The sequence below is a fragment of the Perognathus longimembris genome, chromosome 12 (genome assembly GCF_023159225.1).
Source record: "Perognathus longimembris pacificus isolate PPM17 chromosome 12, ASM2315922v1, whole genome shotgun sequence".
NCBI classification, from domain to species: domain Eukaryota; kingdom Metazoa; phylum Chordata; class Mammalia; order Rodentia; family Heteromyidae; genus Perognathus; species Perognathus longimembris.
The window spans coordinates 23,440,982-23,463,240 of record NC_063172.1 but is presented as its reverse complement, the minus strand read 5'-3'; the positions used below and the strand labels follow the sequence as shown (position 1 = coordinate 23,463,240).

General features: G+C 37.9%; 1 protein-coding gene and 1 pseudogene across 4 annotated transcripts in view; one reads left to right on the top strand and one right to left on the bottom strand.

The window, feature by feature from the left end:
* Rspo2 (R-spondin 2) overlaps nt 1-22,259 on the bottom strand; it is a 128,369-nt gene that overhangs the window by 30,316 nt on the left and 75,794 nt on the right. For 3 of the 4 annotated variants that reach the window (XM_048358773.1, XM_048358774.1, XM_048358776.1), the window contains 2 exons: nt 13,120-13,263; nt 11,532-11,720 (listed from right to left, as the gene is read on the bottom strand). In XM_048358773.1, the coding sequence (XP_048214730.1) occupies nt 11,532-11,720; nt 13,120-13,263 (333 nt within the window). The remainder of the gene's footprint in view (nt 1-11,531; nt 11,721-13,119; nt 13,264-22,259) is intronic. The other variant, XM_048358777.1, reaches the window with a different exon arrangement.
* Nucleotides 6,653-7,122, top strand: LOC125360722 (annotated as a pseudogene).

Here is a 22,259-nt window from a genome sequence, read left to right as displayed (position 1 = left end):
CTCCCTCATAGGGAATAATTAGCACAGGTTTAGGCTAGTCACAGCAGAGGATCACAAGAACCCAATAGCTATACCCTTATGAACACAAAAGATGATGCTAAGTGAAATGAACTCCATGTTATGGAAGCGACTGTTATATCACTGTTGTAATTACTTTCAACATGCGATGTGAAACCGTAGCTTCTATTGTTGACGATCCTCTTGTATCCCCTTTCTGTAGTTGTACCTGCACTACCTCTGTATCTCATCTGAGTAGATTAGACACCATGTATACAGGAATTAGAACTAGGAAACTGAAAGGGAAGACCAGAATCAAGAGACACAGGGTAAAAAAGACAAACGGTTACAAAAGCAATACTTGCAAAACTGTTTAGTGTAAATCTACTGAACAGCTCATGGGGGGAAAGAGAAAGGGGGGAGGGAGGAATGAGAGAGGAGGTAACAAACAGAACAAGAAATGTATCCAATGCCTAACATATGAAACTGTAACCGTTCTGTATATCAGTTTGACAATAATTTTTTTTTAAAAGTAACATACATGTTCTGATTCTTCACTCTGTGCCAAGTAAGAAAGGAATGATGTTATTTATTTCTCAGGACAAAGCTATGATGCAGACATGTATTATTTTCCCCAAACTTAGGTGCTCATACTGAAGCATAGGGACATCAAGTGAACTTCTTAAATTTAGACACTTAAGTTTTCACATTTGATTGAGGAAAGATCTCAGTCCTGATTTGTCTGGAAGTCTGATTTGTCTGATTGGAGAAAGACATTCAAATACAGGGCTGACAGTCTGGGTAACTAGCTGACTAGATATGCCTGTAGAAAGGATGGCAATCACAGGGGAAAATTGATTTTGCAAAGTTATGTGTTAGCTATGATAAACTGGGCACACTGGGAGATTAACAAAGGAGAGATGTTGATCGATGGACAAAATCTTTGGGATTGTAAGTCAACAACAAGCTAATTCACGTCTGAGTAATACGGAAGAGATGAGGTGGATAGAAATGGAAGGTTAGTGAAATCAGAGTGTGCAATGGGAAGAAGGAAAATAATGCAAGTCAACAGAATTACAATAAAATGTGGGAGAGAATAACTCATTCCTTTATTACTCACAATTATCCTGTAATATATTATTCCTATTTTATACATGAATCCATTTCAGAAATGATGTGTTGTGGGGCTGGGGATATGGCCTAGTGGCAAGAGTGCTTGCCTTGTATACATGAGGCCCTGGGTTCGATTCCCCAGCACCACATATACAGAAAATGGCCAGAAGTGGCGCTGTGGCTCAAGTGGCAGAGTGCTAGCCCTGAGCAAGAAGAAGCCAGGGACAGTGCTCAGGCCCTGAGTCCAAGGCCCAGGACTGGACAAAAAATAAAAAAATAAAAAAAAAAGAATGCACATCATTTTTGGGCTGGGAATATGGCCTAGTGGCAAGACTGCTTGCCTCATATACATGAAGCCCTGGGTTCGATTCCCCAGCACCACATATATAGAAAACGGCCAGAAGTGGCGCTGTGGCTCAAGTGGCAGAGTGCTAGCCTTGAGCAAAAAGAAGCCAGGGACAGTGCTCACGCCCTGAGTCCAAGGCCCAGGACTGGCAAAAAAAAAAAAAAAAAAGAAATGATGTGTTGTTATGTCGTTGAAGCCATTGACGGCCAGAGACAGCATATGCCAAATCTAAAGCTCTAGTACTTTTCTGTATTTTTTCCAGCATATAAACAGTTACCACCACTGAAGGTATAAAAGAGTTAAACAAAGGCTAAAACAAGTTACATGTGGAGAACCATTTAACTATTTGTCAAAGATTTCTAAATGTGTACTGGAGGTGGTAGGGAAAGCAGCTGGAGAAGCTCTTTGCAGAAAGGGTTAGATTCAAATGAGAGAAGAATAAATGCAAGATACCTCTACTGCTTCTACCCACTACCACAAATGCCATATGTTAATAAGTACACAGCTGTCTCCTGAACCCAGCACTTCAACTCAGAATCCTCTTCAAGCTAGTGTTCTAGACTGATAAAATCACCAATGTGCTAAGTAACAGAATATAAAATTAAAACTGGGCCCTTAAATTGAGCATTATTTAATTTGTGTACTTTAAGAAGATATGCTGGACAGGGAAATCCACCAATATGATAAAAGAGAACATAGAGAATAAGACATCCACAGATCTTGGAAAAATAGAAGTAGTAGTTAGAACCAAATACAGTTCACTTTGTGTGAGTGCAAAAATGTGCCTGGATGTTTTTTTGGAAATAAAAGTATATACATATAAAAATTAGGTAGTCTAGCAAGTGCTGATATCTCATGACTATAATCCTAGCTACTCAGGAGGCTGAGATCTGACTATCATGGTTTGAAATCAATGCTGGCAGGAAAATCCATGAGACTCTTATCTTCAATCACCAGATAATTGGAAGTAAAGCTATAGCTCAAGGTGGTAGAACACTAACCTTGAACTAAAAAGCTCAGGGACACTGCCCATGCCCTGAGTTCAAGCCCCATGACCACTACCATCACAAACAACAGTTAGGGAATGCCCTGGCTTAGAAAGATGGCAGAAAGAGATTGAGTGGTCAACAGCAGACTATAAACCAAGGCAAAATCCCACATTCATTAACAAAACAAGCAAGCAAAAAAATGCATAAACATCAGAAACCTTAAGTATTCTTTGTTAATGCTCCATTAAAATCAACTTATTTACAATGCTTGGCTCAAAATCTAGGACAGATAGTTCATCAACTGACATCTTACCAACACAGGATTCAGGGACTTTCATCCTCAATCAGCTTTCTACTAGTATGCTTCATACTCTAACATTTCCATCCATAGTTTTCTACTAACATAACTCAACAGCTCACACATTTCTTAGCCTCTCCACCTCTCCACCATATAAGGAAGGTAAAGTCTGAAATCCCTGTTCCATGGACCACTTACCGGCCAAGCTGTATCTTAGCCTTTTTGCTGTGAGCTCCTGTGACTGCCCTTCACACACTCAGAGCTCCAGTCAGGCTCATCTGTTGCCCCTTCTCTGGATGCATGAAACACATTTTGGTTCTGCATCCTTTCTCATAATATCTTGTCTGCCTCAAATGATCCACCCACCCTTAATAAAATTTGAGTTTTGCTCTTCAGAAAAATATTCCTGGCTATAACAGTTGAGAATTGACACCTTTTCCCCCTATCATATCAGAGTTTATAACAATACTTACCAATATGTAAAAGATTTAACTTTGGTTCTTTCATCATTTGGAAATGTTCATTTTCTTCTTTCATAACTAGACTTTATTTATTTTTAAGCCATTCCTATTTCTTTAAAATGTTAATATATTTAAGGAATCTGAAAAATTACAATAGGAAAGTTCTAGGTTACTTCAATCCCAGGACTGAATCCTGGATTATCTAGGTTCATAAGGTAAATGAAAAGGTACATTACAGTGTACTATAATACAGCCAGTTCAAATCAGTGATTATTTCCTCAATATTTTGTAATGAAATTTTGATACAGATTAAGGTGACCCAGGGCCAACTTTGGAGAAGAAACCAAAGAAACCCCAAAAGGTAATTTAAAATATTAGTGAAGGACTTGAGAATCATAAGAAGTAACACTTAATTTTAAATATATAATTATTAATTTCATTTAGGTTTACAGCAATAGAGCCAAGTGCAATCACACTCAGGAGGCAGATGGTCATAAACTCCAGAATATCCTAAAAGAGAGACAAAAAGGAAGAAAGGAAAGGAAAGGAAAGGAAAGGAAAGGAAAGGAAAGGAAAGGAAAGGAAAGGAAAGGAAAGGAAAGGAAAGGAAAGGAAAGGAAAGGAAAGGAAAGGAAAGGAAAGGAAAGGAAAGGAAGGCAGGCAGAGAGAAGGAGGGAGGAAGGAAGGGAGGGAGGGAGGGAGAGAAGATAGGGAGGGAGGGAGGAGGGAGGGAGGACGGAAAAAAAAAAAAGAACCTACCACACGTGCCTTGGATTTAGCAGGAGGCCAGTAGTTCAGCCAACTAAAGTTCCCTCTTCTGCCACCCCACCCCCAAAGAAAAGAAAGAAAGAAAAGAGAAGAGAAAGAAACAGAAAATTCCATGAGCAGTGTAGGAAAAGAGGAATCAAAGTGATTCCCTAATTACAAATTTGGATCATGGCTTATTGCAAGACAAGAGATCTGTATATTTTCTAGATTCTGTGAATGCCACACAGTTCCAAATGTACACACTATTGCATGTGGTTCAACTGAGTCATTTTCAAGATTACACACCTACCACATTCAGAAAGAGAGAAACAGCCTTCTGGAAAAATGGATAAATGATGTGGACCTAGTTGAAGACATTGTCCACCATGTGACTGATTTGGATGTGAATCTCCATTTGAGAATTTTAACATTATACAAATCTGTTCAGCATTTGCATGCCTATATAAAACTAGAATGCTTTCTGTGAAAATTATTAATTTTCTATATTCTGTGATGTAATTATCCTATACATGTGCACATGCCTCAGTGTATCTCAAATTGGATTCTTTCCATATGTGCAAGTCTGTGTATACTCATGTACAGTATGTATATATATATGTATATATATGTGCACATAGAAAGAGAGATATCATATAATATGTATGTCAATTTATCCCCCAAAAACTATTATCCAATATTGTACTTAATTATTAAACATTTCTATAAACACAAACAGAAAAAGCCATGTCTACTTTTGCCCTTTGCCTAGTAGCAAACTCAAACTCAAATTCTTGGCCCAGTGTTTCAACCAGTATGGATTCATTTGAACTATTTTCTTTTTCACTCTTGAGCTCTTGTCCTACTTTAAATTTCCCCTAATTCTGATAGTTTATAGTTGCTGGGTTTGTTTTACAATTCTGTATCTTTTTAAACCATCACTAAATCCTTTGGGTAGTGGCCAGTTATAAAGGCAGAACATCAGTTATTGAATGTCATTTGCCAGACAAGTTCAAATATGTTACTCTTAGTTTCCAAACTTTTCGAATGTAAGAAAAATTATATTATTCCAAAGTTTTAGACCCAAGTTGTTACAAACAACTCAGTTGTTAAGTAAAACTACTGCCTGTCCATTTTCAGATTAAGTTTATGATAAAGACTTTTGCCAATTTTGTTACAAAAACTAATTGTAGCATCTTAGTCATGTCTGTATGATGACAACATGAATCATGCTGGGATTTTAGTTAAAACTGTCGTTCTTTCCATGGAAATGTTCCTTTCTGCTCCTGGTCCTGGAAAGAATCCAGAAGTACAGCTCTAGGTCAGTCAGTAGCTGGAGACAAATGGCAGGAAATCCAAATAAGTGAACCGCCTGCCCACTTTTCATCAACACCATTTCAAGATTGCAAGGAAGTGTCTGATGAGGAGAAAAAGTTGTTCTAAGACATCCTCAAGGGATTTGGACTGAAGACTTTCTTATCTTCTGAAAGGGGAAAGAACATCTACTGCGGACACCATGTGTGTCCTATTAAAGTTGTTTTTATTTTGGAGTGTCGTAAAAATTGTTTTACATCTTTTACATTAAGATCAGACCAGCTCACTGCTGAGTGAAAAATCATAAAAGAAAGGCCTCCTTTGGAATTTTCCTGTCTTCACCTTGTTACACAAAGGAGTTCGGGCCTTCCGTGGCATATGTAATTGAGAAATTCTTTTTACAAGGACCCATAAAAGAGACTAGGACATGCTGCCCCAGACTATAATTAAACGGGGCTGGTAGAGATTCCAGATGGGAAGCTCAGAGAATGGCACAGAGGTGTGGTTTCTCCACTTTCTCACTCAATCCCAGTCTACTCTGGCAAGCAAGGCTGGGACCAGGATAGGTTCCAAAGGAAATTAGGGGAACAACATGTCTTCTCTCTATGCCTCGGGCTCCATGTTGTGAGCTCCATGGTTCTTGGGCTCTATGTCTATATGTCCACCTCTGCACGTAGTCCTGTCTTACTTGGACATGGTGGGCTCCGGGAGTACCATACCATAGGAGTCGCTCCTCTGCTCCCTCATTGACTCAGACTAAGTGTGAGAAGTAGCAAACATGAAAAATAGCATTTCAGAGAAAGAATAGAGAAATCACTACCTCCATCAGAACAAACCAGGTTAGAACAAGTAAAACAAGCATGAATAATTAAAAAGTAGTAGGTGGGAGAGAGTAGGAAAGGATATTTCCCACTGTTAACACCTAGTGTAAGATTTTTCTCGCCCTTCACTGAGAAATGTATTCAGAGGCAGGTGGGATCCTGCTAAACATCAACTTCCTAATTAACATTTACAAAACGCATGCTTTGGGTAATTCCCAGTTTATAATCCATGAAGAAAAAAACAAAACACTATAACCAGCTACCTAGAAAATAGTAAAATTTGCTTAATTGAAAGCAACACAAATCAATCATTTCTTTACACAACTATGTAGTGGCTAAAGTGGTCAAGAGTCAGCCTTGAGCAAAAGAAGCTAAAGAAAAAGTACAAGGCTCTGAATACAAGCCCCAGTACACATACACATACACACACACACACACACACACACACACACACGATTTTAAAAGTATTTAGCATACCACACAGAAGAGTAACAAAAAATCCATTTTAAGTGCTGCTTCTTTATGTAAAAATTTCAAGGAGACCCCTTTCCCTGCCGCCACCAAGCCGCGCAGAGGCGGAGGCTCGGGTGCGCTCAAGATTCGGCTTCACCCGTCATCCACCGCCATGGCCGAGGAAGGCATTGCTGCTGGAGGTGGAATACAGCTTTACAAGAGGTGCTGAAGACCGCCCTCATCCACGACGGCCTAGCACGTGTAATTCGTGCCAAAGCCAAAGCCCTAGACAAGCGCCAAGCACATCTGTGTGTGCTTGCATCCAACTGCAATGAGCCCATGTGTATCAAGTTGGTGGAGGCCCTTTGTGCTGCGCACCAAATGACCCTTATTAAGGTTGATGACAACAAAAAACTAGGGGAGTGGGGTAGGCCTCTGCAAAATAGATCGAGAGGGAAAACCCTGTAAAGTGGTTGGTTGCAGTTGTGTCGTGGTTAAGGACTATGGCAAAGAGTCTCAGGCCAAGGATGTCATCGAAGAGTACTTCAAATGCAAGAAATGAAGAAATAAATTTAAAAAGTTGAAAAAAAAATTTCAAGGAGACATTCTTGACAGTCTAAATGGTTCAAAAGAAAAGAGATTCTCTCTTATCCTCTCCCTTCCCAACTGCTCCTGAGACTGGTGTGTATAAAGCAGACCACATAAATTGAAGCCCAAATGTAAACAAAATGTACAGAAATAAAGAACATATGTCCCAAGCATATTTTCTTGACCCCATCCTACTGAAAATGTACTTATTTCCTGCTCTCAGCTTAATTCATCACAATCTACAGCCATCTCTAGTTATATTATCTAATACCTAGTCCACATGCTGATATCTGTTTGTGTACAGAAAACATAGATTAGAGAGGTCTTATTGCTACTGCTTTTTGACAAGTAGATGTTTACAGAGATTAAGGATCTAAGTTGCTAAATAATATTTTCATTTGTTTTCTACCAAGTTGAGAGCCACTTTTGCAAAACTAGATAGAAATCAGGTAATATTTCACTAGAGGAATGAGTTATTTTTCAAATTAAAATAGTATGTAAGTAGTAAGTTTCATTTTTTGCACATTGCAAAGAAAATATGATTAGGCCGTCAAGAATTGCAATATATGATCACTAACAACAGAAAATATGCAAATTTGAAGCAGCCATGAGCATAAAAGGCAGAAATTTAGTAAATAAAATATATATGTCTGTGTGTGGGTGTATATATATATGTACATATGTATGTACATACATATGTACATATATATACCAAAGCATCACCTCTATTACTTTAAGAATCTGACTACTATATCAGAAATTATCAACAAAAGTACTATCATGCAAAGTGTAGAACCATCAGCTGTGCAACTGGGCCTAAACAAATATATTTTCTACAATTTGCCTAAACATGCCTCATTCCCAAGTTCCCTCTCCTGCCTGATGTTCCTCTACAGCCCTTGTCTCCCCATGACAGCCTATGCTCATCCATTTGCATCTTTGTTGTCATAGTTTCCTCGAGAAAAAGATTCTCAAAAGTTATTTGAGCAATCCCAAAGCTACATCAATGAATGGGGCTCAGCCAACAGCTGAGACTTAACAAAATAATGAGTCTCAAAAAGATAAGAAAAAAGATTTTAGGTTGAAATTATGATCTTGGTCACTCCTGTGAACCAGTGCAATATTAGAGATACCTAAATACCCCCTATACACAAGCATCCTCCAGCATCTTAACAGCCAGAATTTTGTTCTTCTATTTGCCATTTAAATATACGATAGTCACAGGTTTATCGCTTCTACTAGTATCATCTTCTGTACATAATTCAGACTTGACAATTCTTCTATTTGAAGCTTTTGAATATTCATATCATTTGTATATAAAAAAGAATTCTATGTAGGCTTTGAAAGTTGACTGTACAACAGTCCTTGATGCAGAAGGGTAAAAAACACCAGATACCGCAGGCTTAGAAATTCTCTGGTGCAGCTATGAGGAGAGTGATTCTTCCTTCTCTTGATTGTGAACCAAGGCTCCTGACTTTCCAGTTCTCTTCCATACCTTCTTTCTATAGGACAACCACAAGACTTGCCCTTATCTCTTAACAGTGAATCCTAGAATGAGTGGAATTTAGAATGAGGCTGGACCTCAGTGATCACCCACTGCCAATACCTTCAATTTACAAATGAGGAAACAAAGGCCAGGAAAGGTTAAGTGCCTTGCTAAGGGGTCAAGGAAGTAATGAGTTGACAGGATGAAGGGAATCAGATCACATACCAGGTCTCCAAAAAAAACGGAGTGTTGGAAAAGTTTACAAAATGTTGCAGGTTTGCTCAGAAATGGAAGAAAAGATAACTGATCTAAGTGAAAAACTGGAGAGTGAACACTACATACTCAAGTGTAAATAAATCCACTACTGAAGAAACGCTTATTCTTTTTTCTTTACAAGAAAAACATATGAGAGTTAAGGGGAAAAATAGATTCTATTTTTTGTTTCTACACCCAAAGCTATTTATTTCTCCATTATTTAACAGTTTTCACTGTAAGATCTTAAATATTCAGTGACTACTCCATGACGTTGACCTCTAGCTCATGCCTTTCAGTAATCAAAAGCAGCTGATGTTAATGTGCCGCTGCTTTAGTGTGAAGGAGGTTAAGGCTGTGTTCGAGTACAATCAGGTTAAGATTGGCGACAACAGGAGAAAAAATCCATACATATGTTGAAAAGATCTGAAAAATGCCTGTATTCCCAACCTGATTATGACTTCCATTTTTGCATGGTTTGTCAAAGCAGATCACCAAAATCAAATCAAGATGTCAAAAGGGATAAAGTGGTTTTCTTCCCCATTCTTCCATTAATCACCGTAACCTATTGAGGCAGGGGACTTTTCTCTCTCTCACCTCAGGCAAGGTGGGACACTCCACTGGAAGTTATAGGCAATTTTTAGCAACTGGTGTTCAAGTTCCAAAAATAACTTTTCTATTTTTGATTTCTTACATTTGTAAGTACAAATTACTTTTATTGCATAGCAATTTGCCATTTCTATCAACAATTCTATTTTACTTCCCTGACTGTGAAAAAGTAACCTACTTAATTTGAGAGTTACAGGGGAAAAATCATTTCATTAAACTGAAAACATAGATACAGAAATTAGAGCATTACCTAACAGTTTCTAAATGTCAAAATTTAATAAAACAGAAATACCAAATAAGCCAGAACTTATTACTTGTTTACCTGAGGAACAACAACAAAAATACTAGCAAATGAGACATAAACAGTTGGGGGTGAGGGGTGAGGACTGGATTATTTAAATTGCCAATAGTGTCAGGTCTGTTCCATTAAGACAGTAGCATAAAAATATAAATGCAATAAAGTTACAGTTAACAATCTAGCTGTTATCTAGACAATTTTCTAGCAAGGCTGAGGCTAGGTCAAAATAGAGTCTAGTTACACATAAGTATGTTCTGTTTAATTTTTGTTATTAACATAAACCACCATTGGGGGACCATGTTGCTGGGAAAGGATGGGGGAGGGGCTAGTTATACAAACAATATACAACAAAGGAAGTCTTTCTTTCCAATACCTGAATACATCAGGTTTGTTTTTAGGCAGAAGGTTGCAGGTTAAATGCTCTCAGCTATCCAAGATGTGCCTTATTAGTTTTGTAAGAAAATATTTTCTTATATTTGGACTGAAAAATACCCAGTGTAAGTGAACAAAACCAGCCTTGTTAGTGAAAAGCAGACCCCCCCCCCCAATTTTTTTTTTGTTTCAAAAACCCAGCAAGGAAAAGCAAAACTAATTCGAGAGGAAAAGCTGCTTTTCTTAATAGTAGCTTCTGAATCTGGATCTAATAGTTCTCAGAAGCTGACTGGAGTCTTCAAGTCTTCAGAAGTTTTGTCTTTCTCCATGGATCATAGGCATTCTCTACGAGGCAGCATAATGTGAATATGTACCCCATCTTAAGCACATATATGGTCTCTTTCTGGGTTATAGTAAAACAACAAAACTGGAAAGCTCTGTACCAACAGAAAGAACAATGGCAAATAAAAATTTGAATTATTTAATAGGGCAGTTTTCCCAAAATAACTTTTTTGGTCGCTTTTCTGTATTTATGCACTTAAAAACAAATCCCAGTTTCATTCACGGCAACGCAGCATCAGCCAACCACATAATACATGGCAGCAAGTGAGCCGTGCTTTAGAAACACAGGCTGGGCTAAGGTTTTCATTTCAACCAACTGGCTGTGCTTTAGCAGGCAGTGCCTAGCACTGGGCTCTTCTCATTTCTAAATGGGCCTAATCCTGTTATTACAGAATAATGACTCAAATCAGAACAATTACTACCAGGAGTTGGTTAAACACACACACACATGCACACACACACACACACACACACACACTCACACACACACACCAGTAGCTGTTTTCTCCCAATTATTATGAAAACAAAGAGAAAAAGGCTAATTGTAGTGACATTTAGACAGTGTTTACTTCTCTGTGTTGGGGCAAGTTTAAGTTGTCGTCTTCAACTACTAATGATGCAGCTGATTTTTTACAAATTCCATAAACTTTTCTAATCTAAACTCCTCTTGACTAAAAGTTGGCCTCTTCCCATAGAGCCACATCTGCAAAGGCCTGATTTCACAAGAACCCACTTTTATGGTACATTTGCAAAAGAAAAAAAAGTGGGGGGGGGGTGACAGATAAAAACCATACAGACTACTAGAAATCTTGTTTTCAGGCTGTTCTTCCAAATTATTTAGAACGTATCTCCAAAGTAAATGAAGATATTCACACTGTGTATTTTTTGCTACTGAAGCATTTGCTTTTAAAGAAGAATGTATTCCTCCTCATCCATGTTATTATCAGGCTTCCTTCATGGGTAAGTAACTTTTATTGGAAGCGAGAGGGAGGCTGGTGGGGGTAATGGAGAAAGCACACAGCACACCATAGCGGTTATTGAAACCTACCTCCTGGACAGTGCCTCATGGCCATCTTGCATCTCCTGGACTCAGCGATGGTTGGGCATGGTATTGTGTCTTTTGCTGGCTTTTTAACAATTTGCCGTGTTCTGGTCTCCAGACCCCATTTAAATCCACATGTGCGGTTGTTCCTGCTGCAAGTTCCCCATTCACTCCAATGACCAACTTCACATCCTTCTAAAAACAACAACAAAAATACCCGGGGTTATTTTCTTTTCCAAAAAAAAAAATACAGATATAGAATAGATTTAGTAGCCACTTGCTCCTTTGGCATTGAATTTATACAGCAGTGTTTATCCAGATAGCAAATACTAAGTTATATAGCTGACCAAGCCCTCCCCCCCCCCTTTGGGAAATACAATTCTTGGAATCATAGGGAATCTCCAACAAACCTATGCCAAATAAATCATTTAAAAACTTGTTAGTTTCCATTTGTTGCTGTGTATTTTTGAAAGGGTGCTGCTGGTCAGTTCTAACACTATAGAAAGGCCTAATCTCAAAACGTTGAAAAATGATACTGTGGGTTTGTGGTTTTTTCTTGGGGGGGGGGGGGTTGTGTGTAGGTGTGTGTGTGTGTGTGTGTGTGTGTGTGTGTGTTATGATCAAAGCCATCATTTCACAGGCTCATTCTGAATGCCCCATCCTAAATCCACAAGTGTATTTGTTTTATTTTGGAAGTTCTAGTAGGAAGGATAGTGTGGCACAAGGAAAGCTTGCATGGCATTTTCTCTGTCTATTCTTTTAAAAGATGTGTGGAAACCACAATAGTCCTTATTCTTTGCATTCTGGATGTCCATTACTGTACTGAGAAAAGTCAACGAAGACAATCAGATACCTGTTTCCCCAGGCATGAATAAAGCTCTTAGATACCCTCTCATAGGATGGTATATTAGAATAGTGAACTTCCACATCAGCTTCACCATTGAAATTCTCTGTCACATCAATTGATAAGCCCCCACACCGAACTTCAGCACTCTAAATCTCAGTTGGTGTCGTGGCCCACTTCAACACATAAGAATAAACACCAGTGTACGTATTCCTTTAAAGCCTCACATTTGAGTCTGTTTTGTACAAGCCTTGAGATATATAACTACAGATGACTTCTGCTATATTTCTACAGAAAAAATATTGTCAAGTTTTCTTTCAAGTCTATATAGCAAAAGCAATAGAATGGCCCATTGGCATGATAGTGTTTGATATCTTTGCTCCTAAACAAAAGTTTATTTCTAATACTTATTCACATTTATTAGCCAAATGTTCTACCACTTGAGCCAGACCTCCAGCCTATTGATATTTATTAAGAAGAGATGTGTTATACAGATGATACATTTTGTCAGCACTTAAGTAAGTTACCCCAGAAATGTATGACTAACAAATTTTATAGCAAGCTATCATATATAAGACTACTCATGATCATAAGACCTAAAAATATCAGAAAGTCATGAAGAAATTAAGTATTTTTCAGACCTAATGGATAAAAGAACCAGTTCAGTTTTTGTTTGAATGTATCCAGCACACACATTTTCAAGTAACAGTTAAAAGCTTCACTTTAAGAGTTGTATTAAGAATTACTTACCCACACATTCCATAGACTCATCTAATGGTGCAAAACCCTCTGGACATTCATCAAAGCAACGGCCTCTGTGCAGATAAAAGCCTGCTTTGCACTTGGTACAGAAGTCTTTGCTAAAGCAAGAGTCACAGTTTTCTATTCTGCATCCTAAAAACAATTTTAAAGAGAAAAAAAGTCTCAGTTAAAGGAATTTACTTGTTTTAACCAATGAAATTTTCACAAGCTCACCAGTTAGGTCAATCAAAATTCTGTTGACCATAAACATACATACTCAATGCCTTAATATTGCCTAGCATCACCCCATTCTAAATTATTCTGAATTGTTCTTATGCCTATAATCATCACAATTTAGAAGCTAACATCTAAGGATTGTGGTTCAGAGAGAGCCAGCTACTGCAGACAAATACAAGAGCTTATCTTCAGTTAATCAGCAAAAGTATGGTTCAGGTGGTAAAGCACTTGCCAGGAGGAAAAATTCCTGGTGAGAGCACAAGACTCTAAGTTCAAGCCCCTGCACTGACATATACAAACTTAATTCCAAAATATCTAGGGACAAAGTTCTGAAGTTTGATCGTAAGGCCTCATACTTCCTAGGCAAACACTCTACCACTTGAGCCACACCCCAATCCCGTCCTTCACAATCATTTCTACCTCTTCCAACAGCTTCTGTATTAATAAACTAAATCAAACTACCAACCAAGGACCCTAGGGAGCAGGAAAATTCAGAAAGGCCTGCAATTCCAAATGAGATAAAAAAAAAAAAAGATGAAAAAGAAAACACCCCACACTACACGTTATATTGCTGCGAGGACTGGAATCTGTTCTGCCCTTCAAAAGGCCTACAATGGAGACTACAGTGAGACCATCAAACTATAGCTTCTGTCTGGGAACAGTAAATGAGTTAATATATTTCCATTTTGTTAAATATGTTTAAGTGTTTGATCTAGAGCACCTGTCAGTGTGCTATCACCTTCACTAGATGGGGTCACCTGACACAGTAAAAGGGTGTTTGGCCATTTTGTTGATAACCTGCAATGTACCAAAGCATTACATACCTTTCCTTGATTTGTCACAATATTTGCACCGGGTGCAGAATCTTTGTTAAGGCAAAGCCTCCAACAGAGAAAATCACCGAGCTAACATGCCAGCTCTCCAAACCATATCCCTCCTAAATCCAATCCGCACTACAACTCAGAAACAATAACTTTCAGGTCTGTCAGGTCCAAGTATAAATGCCAGCTCTGTAACTTTGGGCAACTACTCACGGCTCTAAACCTTGATTTCTTCATATTCAAAACAGAATCACTGACCTACCAGGATTACTTTGAGAATTTACTATGAGAATTTGTATTGATTTATGTAAACTCTCTGGACTTAGTAAGAGTCTGCAGATGGAAGTAACAGTAAATTTACAAATATATGTGTGTCTACCAAAATACATGTAATATCTAAAAAGCAATAACTAAGAGGCTTGAATGTTTGATCAGGTCACTGGTAGGCTCCTAGCCTCTAGTTCATGACTACTGGCATACACAGATAAAAGTAAACATGCTTAAAAGAGAGACAAGCAGATGAAGATGATGGGTTCATTAATTGAATGATTCGAGTTTGGACAGATTCTAGTACGTTACTATCTATAACAGAGCAAACTAACAACAATGAACAGCTCATAAAGTGCTTAGAAGACTCCCATGTCACATTCCTTACTTTAATGGGTTTCCAGCCCAATGTTTGGTGCTTTCAGGATTCTGGAAAACTTTAAATCTAAAGTTCTAACTGGAATCCTGGCTCCACAGTAGAGCACCTGCCTAGCAAGAGTGAGGATCTGAGTTCAAATCCCAGTACCTCCAAAAAGAGAGTGCCTGCAAGCAAATAGAAAATAAAATATGAAAATGTAGCCAAAGCATGAAATCATTAAATGTGAAAATGTTTTAAGTCGAGAAGAAAATGCTGAAAACAATTAAAAGGCTGAAAAGATTGAGACAGTTTCTGGACCTTAAAAAGGAAAAATGGCAAATTCTTGCCTTTTGATTTTGATTCAGAGTAGGTTTTTATATGTAAAGTGACCACCAAAGAACAGCTAACTTAATGTCTAAAATATTACCAAATTTACAATCTGAGCACTAACTGTGCATGGGTTAAAGTCCACAGACAAATTATTGCTCATTTTCTGGGGGAGGAAAATAGTAGGCATAGAAGTATGATTTATAACCTCATAAAAGTTTCATTTCTAGCCTTAAACGCTATAACCTGTATTTTAATAAACAGTGGTCTATAGCTGGTCAGTAGCCTCTCAATCATGGTCAAAATACATGACCATTATATCCACAAATTGTTGGGTTTCTTACTACATTTTTTTCAAAAAGCAAGCAGCTCCTCTGTTACAGAAGTTATTTTCTAAGAAACGATAAGCATTCCAAAGGATAAAACAGAACAAATGGGTGAGAGAACAAAGAATTTATATTTTTAAAAAGGACTATACACTTCATAAATCAGTTATTACCTACAACTGATCTGATTTCTCCTTTAAATACAGCCTGTACCGATAAGCTTTTGGCCAAAAAGTCACAGCAATAAGCATTTGGAATTAATTTTACGAGGTCGTTTTCTGGTCTTTATTGTTACTTAGAGCTCCCTATTCTCATTTCATTCCTTGTTCCAGATACCAGTTCACAGAATGTGGGATTTCTGAAATGCCTCTCATTCTCTGTAGAGTCCCTTAGGACTCCTTCAGGCATAAATCCTGCCGGAGTAAAGCTTAATTACTTGTTCTCAAATTTAAGTACAATAAAAATATGAAACATTTAAGTGTAGAATGCTATAGCCATTAAAAAAGAAAAAGCACAAAGGGAATTATAAGCAATAATTCCAAAATATTCTATGGCCACTAAAGTTTTAAACAGGTGAAAGAAGGGACGGAGAAAGAGAAGGAGAGGGAACAAGAACCAGTTTAGAGACCTCAGTTTGGGGGGAAAAAATGGAGGAATGTTGAAATGTGAAAAATGTTATACAGTTCTGAATCACATGAGTGTCCTATAATTATAATTTATATAATGAGAGTATAACAAAAGATTATCAAAGTGTACACTGACAACCTGCTTTAAAAAGCCACTATATTAACATTATGAAATAAACCCTTTTGATTTTAAGAGGGAAAATAAATAAAAACATATATTTCAAACTTTTTCAGATTTGGGTACATAAAACTATACTCATGTTTAATTACGCTGGCCCCGTTGTAACCTGCAAAATATATATTTGTTCAACCATTGTCCCATTTTCTTTTAGTCAGTAGCATTTTCTCCTCATTTAAGGAGGGGGAAAAAAGCCTGCACCATTATCTATGCAATAAGGCATTTGTTAAAAGCTTTAATTGAGCTAGAAACTAGCTAGAAGATCTCAACACTGGAGGTTGAGATCTGAGAATCTCAGTTAGGAACTAGTATGGGTACACAAATCTAAGGGACTCTGATTTCCAATTAAGTAGCAAAAAGCCAGGTGGACGTGTGGCCTAATGTGCGAGAGCACCAGCTGTGAGAGAAAAAGAGCACAAATTTGAGGCTCAGATTTGAAGCCCTACTATCAGCCTTACCCTTACAAAAAAGATGCAAAATCCTTATGCCTGAGGCCATGACTGGCTTCATGACTTCTTTTGCTCTTTGCTTTGACCTAAAACCACCAATAGCTACCTGTGCACTCAGCAGCCTCAACTGACAGCCTAATTTCACAACACCTTGAACCCAAGTTTATAAACTTACCAATGCACAAAACCCTTCCTCAAGAAGTTTCCTTCTTCATAGATTTCAGGTTCTGAGAACATTCTCTCACCAGCTCCTGTCCCATCCACAACCCCCTTCACTGCTCAGCTCTTTCTGCTAGAATTAACTCTTTTGCTTGATGGATGGGATTTGGGGGAGGGGGGTCCTCATAGTCTTAGCCTGGAACGACTCCCCACAAACCACTTAAACTTGTTACTCTTTTGTGTCTATATTTGTGTGTGTGTGTGTGTGTGTGTGTGTGTGTGTGTCCTGAGACTTAAACTCAGGACCTGGACACTGTCCCTGAGCCTCTTTGTGCTCAAGGCTAGTGCTCTACCACTTGAGCCACAGCCAGCTTTTTCTAGGTAGCTACTGGAGATAAGAGTCTCAAATACTTTCCTACCTGGGTTGGTTTCTCACTGAGCTCCTCCCATCTCAGCCTCCCCAGTAGCTAGGATTACAGGATTACAGGTGAGAACCACTGGCACCCAGCTTAAACATGACTCATATTAACTCTTCATATATAAAAGAAAAATAGAAATAAGGGCTGGAAATAAGGCCTAGTGGTAAAGTGCTCGCCTTGTATATATGAAGCCCTGGGTTTGATTCCTAAGCACAACAAATATAGAAAAAGCTGGAAGTGGTGGTGTGGCTCAAGTGGTAGAGTGCTAGCCTTGAGGAAAAGGAAACTAAGGACAATGCTCAGGCCCTGAGTTCAAGCTCCAGGACTGGCAAAAAAAAAAAAAAGAAAAATAGAAATAAAAACTCAAAACATTACAAAAGCTCTATAGGAAAATATAAAATCATCCTTCCAACCTGAATGGCACAAAAATAGCCACTGTGGTTAATAGTTTATGCCTACACTATATGGAAATCTCTGTGCAAATATAAATTGAATAAGTTAAGCTTTGTTACAACACCAATGCCATCAGACAATAGATTGTTAAGTCTTAGAAAATGTTATGCTGCTCCAGAAAATAGGTATATCATTCACTAAACATAGGCCTTTTCTATAAAACATGGGTTTAGAGCCCTTCTTCTGAAATATGATACCCTACGTTAGCCAACTTACATGCTTCCAAATTACAGTGCCTCCTCAAAAATGTAATCTACCAAGTGGGGGCTGCCAGAATTGGTTTAAGTAAAATTACTGTCCAAGTGAAACTGTGGCCAAGTAAAGTCTGATGGGGTGGTCATTTTGCAAAACAGGTTTGTCCTGGCCAAGAAACAAAAAAACAGACTGGGTACCCCCTCACTCGCCCCCCCCAGCACCCCAAACAGGCTCAAATGTAATAATTTTTCAAATTATACACTAGTCCAGTCCAACAGTTCATTCCAAACATTCCCTAAGAACCTCGTGTGTGCCGAGTCTTGTGCCAGGCCCTGAGAACAGAAAATGCTAACACCCGTGCTGTCGCCTGGAGGTGCTAAAGCCAAAAGGAATGGGTCATTTGGCAATTGCAGGACAGCGAAACACAACGTAACAGTAGAGGCATGTGCTGAGTACATTAGAGGCAGAAAAATAGGCCTTTCTGTTAGGCCATTAAACTTTTATTTAGTATTTTCAAGCTGTGAATTCCTTGTGCCTAGCACAGTGTTGGATACATAGTGGAATTTTAATGCTTGCCAAGTGAACAAACATGAACAGCATTTTATAAGCCCAAAGGCTTTTCTTTTTTAATATTTGGATGCTTAGTAAGAGATTATTTGCACATGCACTGTAAATATCTCTGCTCTTTAAAAAGCAACCATTGTAAATCATGTTGGCAAACCCAATAGTTACACACCTGAAAACATTTTTAATAGAGAATGTCAAAGTATTTTAAGTATTGAAGTAACAATTCAAATTAATGAATTCAAAGTTGGGATTGGGATTAGTGACTTAGTCTGGCTTACAGGGACTGATCTGGGTTTCTGAGCACAAGAACATGACCAGAATAGAACCTAGCTTGTTCTCTTGTTGCTACAAGAAGCCCCCATTTGCCAGAGGTCCTGATGGATGCAAATGGTAAGCTCAAGGATTTTCAGTCTACTAAAAGGAAAAGTACTCAAGCAAGCAATGAATGAAAAAAACACTATGTATGCTGAAAGCATAGGTAGATAAAGATAAAGTGAAAGTTTTCTGAATGCTAACTACCCTCATGAGCACAGGAAGAGAGTAAGGTAAAGAAAATCACTGGGAGACTCGACACTGTAAAAGGGAATAGTCATAGGATAAGAATAGTATCAAGACATTGAATAGAGGAGGTTTTTAAAAATGGGGAGAATGTGAAAATCCCACAATGTCTTTTTCCTCTAGTTCCACAGTTTTGGGAATTCTTGATACAGAGGGAGGCTTTTGTCTTCCCAGCTTAGTCTAGAATGGTATGTATCACCATGCCCCAGTCTCAACTTCTCTTTATTTCAAACCAGTATTTTTATTCAGTGTGGCAAGAAGCTTCCACCTCCAGTGACATTTAGTCCTCAGATCGGAGTTGCAATGATCAAAGGATGCCCAACCCATGAGAATACTTCTAGATTTCTCTGCTTTTTCTTAAGCTAAAATTTTAAACGAAATCAAGGAGGCAGGCTGTTCCAAAAAAAAAAAAAAACAGAAAGACAGAAAGACAGACAGAAAGAAAGAAAGAAAGAAAGAAAGAAAGAAAGAAAGAAAGAAAGAAAGAAAGAAAGAAAGAAAGAAAGAAAGAAAGAAAGAAGGAAGGAAAAGAAAGAAAGAAAGAAAGGAAGAAGGAAGGAAGGAAGGAAGGAAGGAAGGAAGGAAGGAAGGAAGGAAGGAAGGAAGAAAGGAAGGAAGGAAGGAAGGAAGGAAGAAAGAAGAAAGAGAACTCTAGGCACCTGGGAAAAACTCAACTGTGCAACTTCATCTGAGTTTTCATAAAATTATTTAAATAGTTTTAGATTTCTCTAACAATTTCAAGTGATACTAGATGTCAACAAGCAAAAAAAGTTTTTGATTACAAAAGTATGCTTTTCTCTTCTTTTGTGGGGGGTGGGTGTGGGTAGGGGGATCATTCCTGGAGCTTTAACTCAGGGCCTAGGCTCTGTCCCTGAGCTTCCTTTGCTCAAGGCCAGTGCTCTACCACTTTAGCCACAGTGCCACTTATGGCTTTTTCAAAGTAGTTTTATTAGAGATAAGAATGTCACAGACTTTCCTGCCCAGGCTGGCTTTGAACTGTGATCCTCAGATCTAAGCCTCCTGAATAGCTAGGATTACAGGCAGGAGTCACCAGCGCCCAGTGAAAGGATGCCTTTCTAATATTTATGATTATAGTAATCCCATGACAGTGTATATTAATAAAACTATGAAATAGGAACTTTTGTGTAGTACAGTCTGAATGCATATAACACACCTTATACTTCTACCAACAGAAAATAAGGCAGATCCAAAAGTTTCAAGACACAAAGTTTTTCTACCCTAACAACTAAACTGCTTGAGAGATGATACAGAAAGTGGAAAACCTATGGCCGAACTCTATGTGAAATCCAATAAAATGTGTTCAAATAAAAGTTTCCTTGATTCATAGAGTTAGCAAAAAAAATGAAATCCAATATGATGAGTGCAGAAGAAAAAATTAAGGATGAGAGCGAGAGGCAGTGAATAGGAACTGTGTGAAGAACATACAGTAGCTACTCCATCCATGTTGTGCTTAGCAAATGTGAGGTAGAATCTTAGCTCACTCTTCAGACTATGGGCAAGTCAGTAAAGCTCTCTTTGCCTCAACATCCTTGTCCCTGAACAGAAGGTTACATAGTGTATTTCATATGGATGCTGTGTCAATGAAAGGAAAGGTATAATAAAAGCAAAAGTCTCAGTACAGTATCTTCTATGTAAATTATAAGTTATCATTTGATATAAGAATTTACCAACAAGGCAGGCTCTGGTGGTTCATGTCTATAAACCTAGGTACTTGGGAACTGAGATTTGAGGCTCATAGTTTGAAACCAGGCTGGCAAGAAAGTCTATGAGATGCTTATCTCCAATTATCCAACAAAAACCAAGAAGTAAAGCTGTGACTCAAGTGATAGAGTGCTAGCTTTGAAAGAAAAAGCTCAGGGACTGCACCTAGACCTTGAATTCAAGTCCCAAGACTGGCATAAACAAATAAGTAAATAAGTATATAAATAAAATATACTTATCAACTAGGACACAAATGATCTTCTAAGATGCTCTAAGGAAGGAGTTCATATAGGATACTTCACATGGAAAAATACATATATGTTTATTTAAATTTATTACTATATAAACTTCATTAATAATTCATTATAGTTTTATATTAAACTGTGATTATAAGAATTTTGTCTTATTAATACTTTGCTATTTACATAAACATATACGCACTACTCAAATGAAAGGCATTATCCAAATATCACTATCTATAGGATCATAATTGCTTTACTTTTATTTAAGCCATGCACCTAAACAAACTGATCACAACCATTTGCTGAAAATGGATCTGTTTTAATTATTATGAACCAGGAGTTAGGAAACTGAGATCAAAAAGCAGCTTTGACTTTGGGGAAGGCTGGAGGGTACAGATCACATACATCTATGCCCTACTTCCTTCATCAGAGGGGAAAACACCTGATTTACCTATATCACTCAGTAAAGTATTGCCCAGGGAGGGAATATAATCTTCAAAGTGCAATTGAGGATAAAGAGACTCCAGAAATTCCTGTATTCTTTTCAGAATTCTATTGTATATGACACAATGCACCTTATTTCAACTCCTCAAAATATACAGGTGGGTCACTTCTCTCATCCTTTCTACACAGAAAGCTGATATTTGAAGAGTTGTTGTTTAAAGTTTGCCTGGCTAGAAAACTCTGAGAGATGTCACCTCCAATGAACTAAGAAAATTCTGGACCAGAGGGGTGGTTCAAAGGATAGAGTATCAGAACTAAGCAGAAAAGCCAAGGAAGTAGGCATCGTCCTCAGTTCAAACCCAGTGCCAATGGAGAATGGGGAAGGGAGAAAAAAATTAAGGAATATTGAGACTTTTATAAAATCTGGTGGCCGAGTAATGAAACCTTATCTTCCATATATTCAAGCAATGTATATTTGAAATCATTTGCAAAGCAAGTCATTATAAACTAAATCCATTTGCTTGGATCACAATATTAAGAGTTTTAAAGAGGTTTTTTCCTCCATTAAGGGGAGGAGGACAACAACTTTAAAGTAAAATTGATAACAATGAAAAAAGTTTTAAAATGCTATATGAGATTTTACATTCTTGCCAGTAGCAGATCTGTCATCTTGGTTACTGCTTGTGCTTTTCCTTTTTTTGGTTAACTTATCACCCTTCATAGTAAGGTAGAACCAGAGCAGAATAATAAAGCTTCAGATCTGTTTCAGTTGGATTTCGCCAAATGTTAAAAAAAAAAAAA